Below are 5,268 nucleotides of genomic sequence, written 5' to 3' on the forward strand. Positions count from 1 at the left end.
CTTTGTACTCAGAGAGTGCACAGTACAATAAATAAAGTAGTGTCAAACCTTGATAATGAAGTCTTGCAACACAGTAGTAGAGTACAGTACACTTAACTGTACCGAGGCGGTGGCTCAACCGGTAGAGAGGTGGCGTGCGGTCCTAACGGACCCAGGTTCAAATCCCGGCTGGGGCAGCGAACAGTTTAAGGATTTGAATTTCATTAAATCAGGCTTTACTGATCTACCAGAAGACCCGCCGACATGTCGTAAAAATACCCCCGCTAATACCAATACACCAGTCCAGTATGAGACAGCCCTAGCATGTATTCAATATGGACGGTGGGTGTTAGTGCCGAAGTGGTGACATGTAGAGGTGTATGGTATGTAGGAGGACTGCTGGGCCTTGATAGCAGGCTGTGAAGCCTATGCCCAGAGTCGGACACATAAAAAAAAAAAAAAAAAAAAAAATCATCACTACAAAAATTGTTTGCTTCCACTTATCGCTGAACCCTTTTCGGATTTGTCTCACTTAATTTGAATTTCTTTCCTAATTAAAACTGATTGTCTGGTGGTCAAAAAAGATCCGAATTAATCAATTTCCGAATTATTCGGGTTTGAATTAGAGAGGGTTTACTGTAATATTAAAGTCTTGGAATGCATGGTATGGTAATACAGTAGTTATCAAAAACCAAGTTAAACAGAACATATGAAAACATTGTTAATGATAAAATTTAAGGGGAATATTAATAAGGGCACAGTACATAATGCAACACACAAAAATAATGAAGCATATTAATGGAGAAGAGGACACAGTTGCAGGAAACATGTAAGTTGGATTTTATTTATTTATCAATTTATTATTTATGATGATGATGATGATGATGATGATTATTATTATTACTGTATTATTTTATCTTATTTTTTTTTTTTCAGTGTTCACATTTTCTGAAGCTGAGAACAAGCTTTTCACTCAAAATCTTCCTAAGCTTTAGACATTATTATTAGTCCCCTACTGGTGAAATCGGGGGGACTGTAGGTTTGCACTGTTCCATCAGTATGTCGGTCCGTCTGCAATTTCGTGTCTGCTGTGTAAATTCCATGTGCATGGACAGATTTTGATATAACGTCAAAGAATTGTTCCCCATACCATTCGTGTATGTTGTACAACCAGCCATCTACTCCCAAAGTCAAGTCACACTTGGGGCTCAAATAAGGTTGTCTGCAGTTTTGTGTCTGCTCTGAAACTTCCACATGCATGGACTTATTTTGATATAACTTCACACAATTGTTCTCCATGCCATGAAGGTGTGTTGCACACAACAACCAGCCATCTACTCCCAAGGTAAAGGTCATACTTGGTGCTCAAATATGGTCAGGTGCCGTCATACTTGACAGCCATAGCTACATTCATGTCTGATCTGTAACTTCCATATGCATTGACAGATTTTGATATAAATTCACGCAACTGTTCCCCATGTCATGGTGGTGTGTCGTGTGGAACAACCAGCCATCTACTCCCAAGGTCAATTACATACTGGTATGTATGGTTATCATCTGGTAGGGGATTTCATATTGCATGGCAATACCAAATGCACCTGTTCAGCTTAAGAAGGCCCAGTGTGTCATTGGTTAATGATGGTTTTTTATAGAATGGAAAAATTAGCAGTTTCTGCCTCATTTCTCAGTTGTTAGCAATACTGTACTTGTGTTAGAAAATCTTTTCTCTCAGCTGAAGAATTGGTGACTCACTCATTTCCTGATAAGAGAAGAGCCTTCCTCTCCACTCGCTACCTCACTATCAGCACTAGGCACTGCTAAGTCACCACTGCCACTCATTATTATGAATAAATGTGCTGGTCATAGAAATAACTGCATAGTTAGAACACATCATGAGGGAGACCGCCACACTGAGCTAGGGGCACAACAGTAAACAAAACAGGCAAGGAGGGAATGGTAAAAGCACTCTGAGTTGGTTGAAACCCAGAATTCTTGCTGTGATTTGCCAGGGCTGCCCAGACTCTATACTAGCTCTGCTCCCATTGTCTCAGGTAGCAACAACATGGCTGTCGAGTGAGTCAGTGAGAGTGCGTAAATACAGCTGGCTGGAGAAGTGCCCTTCTGATCCCACAACTAGTCCTGCCGCATTCCAGTGCAGTGCATATGGTCACAAATTACTGTGCTTTCATAGGATTTTCTACTATACTGGGGGGACCACATTGCCTCTTAAATACACCATTCTCCAACAGAGGGGAAGTGTATAAAGACAGTGCTATGTTTTACTCCATTTTGGTGGGTTGGTGTTTTTGACCATTCGATTCCGGACACCTCATTTGTTTTTTAACTACCCTGTATATTTTTCAGACTGTAGAGGAGCACCAGTCCCTGTCATTTGCACAGATAGTAAAGCAGTGGAAGAGGACTAGTGTTGGGCGGGATGGCTCTGTCACCAGAACCATTATTCTGAGATTTTATCCAAAAAAATCTTCAGGTGTGTTAGTCATATGTGCATCCAGTACATGAATTATATGTAAGTTTTACCATTTACACTAGCTTACAGTTGTTGATGACTGGAGTGGCAGTGTAAGAGTAGGTTGATCGTGAGGAATGAGTTAAGAAGCTTAATCTGACTGATATGAGATGTCTAAATATTTTAAAGTAATTGTTAGAAATGTGAGAGATGTCTTTCTATCTAGAATATTAGGGCAGTATCATATAACCTGCATCATAGTGGTTGTGATGGAAAGAAGTCTGTTGATAATAGGTTTGATAAGAGTGTGCATAGATGATATGGTTAAGCAAAGAGAATGAATGTAGATCGGTTGGTGAAAAGGATGTATATCAGAATGAAGTGGGAGGAAGCATGGTAAACCATGAAGAAGGTGGATGATTACAGTAAATTACAATAAATTAGTACATAAGAAAGCAAGGTGTAGAAGTCAGTGAGTCTAGGGAGTCAGCAAGGGATCAAGTTGGCTAGATGATTCATGTACAGAGGAGCAGATGATGAGGGTTTAACCACCCCCCTTTTTCCTTCTTGTTAATTAACAGATTGACTCAGTTTTGCAAGTAATGTGAAATGTGTGTATAAAGAAAAATATTTGAAAACTGTTGATGGCTAGGTCTGTGCAGTGGAGTGATCATTCTGGGGCTTGAATGATGTACAAATAAGTGTTTGTCACACTGGGCATATTGTTGATAGATCTTCCTCTTCATGATCCCCCCCCCCCCATTTTTTTTTTCCTCCTCTCTCACCCAGCCTCAGTTTTTCCTTTGGTGAGAGAAAAAAAAGTCAAGCTAATGATATCATCATAATCTTTTACGCTATACTCTGTGCGATAAAGTGAAAATAGCTAATGTGCTAAATTGGTGAACAGAAGAGTCTTAAATGTATGCTGGATGGAAAATACTTTTCATCAGCTTAATCTTGCATGCATTACTTACTTTAGATGTGCATTGCAATATACAGTATTGTGATGCTGATTTTTTATAATTTTTTTTTTTTCTAATATTTGATTATTTATCTTGTTTTAACAGATGGCCAAGCAAAGAGAGTAAATGACATGCATGAAAACAGAGATGATCCACTAAGGTGTCCTGTCAAACTCTATGAATTTTATCTTTCAAAATGGTAAGTGAGATTTTTTTTTTTGAGAAGCAGTCAACAGAAGCTTTTAGATTTATTGTGTTTTCATATAGGAATGTGAACTTGAATTAATCTATTCTATAGTTTTCTGGTGTGAGATGAGGTATGTGCAATATGTAATTGTTTGCATCCTGCAGTCCTGAGAGTGTGCGGTCCCAGCGCTCCATGTACTATGTATATCCAGAACGCTCATGTGTGCCAGATTCCCCCACCTGGTTCTCCACTCAAACAGTCCAGGCAACCAGCTTGTCCAAGATGCTGCATCGGGCGCTGATGGTGCGAGAAGTGCAGGAAGCACTTCGGGAGTGATGTAAGAGTGAAGAATATATGGTATTCTGTAACCTAGACCTCTAGGGGATAAATGATCCTACCATATTTTTGTGACTAGAAGAGAGGTCATGCAACTTATTTTGTTTCATTGAATAATATTGCCATAGCCTTTGGTATTGAAAACAAATGAGATACTTCAAGTCATTCATCTTCAGTATGTACAGTTTTCAGTAGAGATTTAACTTATTGTTGAATTTATTATATTTATTTTTCATGTGCAGGATTAAGTGATGAGGATTAAATTACCATATCTCAATTCATCTTTTGTTTAAGAGTTTGAAATCAAAGTTCATTATAAAAGCAATGACCAGTAATGTTTGAAATCTAAAATGTCTCCAAGTTTCAATTTTAATTATGACTGCAGTAGTAAAGGACTGTATTAGGTACTTTTCTGTTTGTTTACTGACTCAAACTGTCTGTATCTCTGGTTTAGAGAAAAATTAGAAATATTATAAAATAATGGATGATAGTAATCTTTGCCCTGCCACCTAATGCAAATGTAGCTGTATATTGATCTTTTTCATATTTTAATGAAGGAAATCTACATAAAAGGCATTCCAGTTTAATTATTATGTGGGATGGAGGCAGAAGCATATATGTAAATTCAATTTCAAGTTATTTTTTTTATTATATTATTGTACAGTGTGAATAAATGCGAATATTGTATCATGTTGAATAGGTTTTCGATGCCCTTGTAATTCTAAGAATTAGCTCATACTGCATCTGTGTTCTGGTTGAAATGAGTCAGTGATTAACACTCTTGGGGTCTTTATATGCACATCTGGGTATGAAGAAATTTAGTACTGTGAGTTCATATGCATATACAGTATACAAATAAACTTTTTTGACAAAAAATAAGTTTTAGAAAGTGCATATGGTTTGCTAGGTGCACATTGTGAGTAGTTCATACATCTTGCAACATCGGAGAATGAGCTGCCCACCTACTATTGGCACATGTAGATTTTTTTTTTGCTTGTTTTTCTTCCTCCACTTGAAAATCTTTTAGAAAATGATAAGACTGAGAATTTCTCTGACATTACCTGGGCATCTAGAGAGGATAGGGGATGACAATTGGATGCAGAAAGTGAGAAATGTTAATGTTGAGTCAGGGGCGTATCTAGAGATTTTGGGGCCCGGGGGACTAGGTTCTTTGCGGGCTCCCCTCCTGGAGGGGGGCCCCGCAAAGAACACAGCCCCCCCTCATTCTCAAAATTTATCTAATATCAGCTGGGATTGTTGGGATGATAAATATATATATTTTTAAATATTAATAAAAAAGCTTATAAATTTTTAAGGCTTTTTTGGGGCCCCCC

At 38.1% G+C, this 5,268-nt stretch overlaps 1 protein-coding gene across 1 annotated transcript in view; it reads left to right on the forward strand.

Moving 5' to 3' along the window:
- The window catches only part of woc (zinc finger protein without children), a 125,329-nt gene extending 120,723 nt beyond the window's left edge, over positions 1-4,606 (forward strand). The window contains exons 8-10 of the mRNA XM_080283384.1: positions 2,344-2,470; positions 3,517-3,610; positions 3,763-4,606. Coding sequence (XP_080139510.1) covers positions 2,344-2,470; positions 3,517-3,610; positions 3,763-3,934 — 393 coding nt within the window. The 3' untranslated portion in view covers positions 3,935-4,606. The remainder of the gene's footprint in view (positions 1-2,343; positions 2,471-3,516; positions 3,611-3,762) is intronic.
- Positions 4,607-5,268: the final 662 nt, after the last annotated feature.

This window comes from Coenobita brevimanus, chromosome 97, assembly GCF_032717465.1.
Source record: "Coenobita brevimanus isolate Jiangsu-jjx chromosome 97, ASM3271746v2, whole genome shotgun sequence".
NCBI lineage: Eukaryota > Metazoa > Arthropoda > Malacostraca > Decapoda > Coenobitidae > Coenobita > Coenobita brevimanus.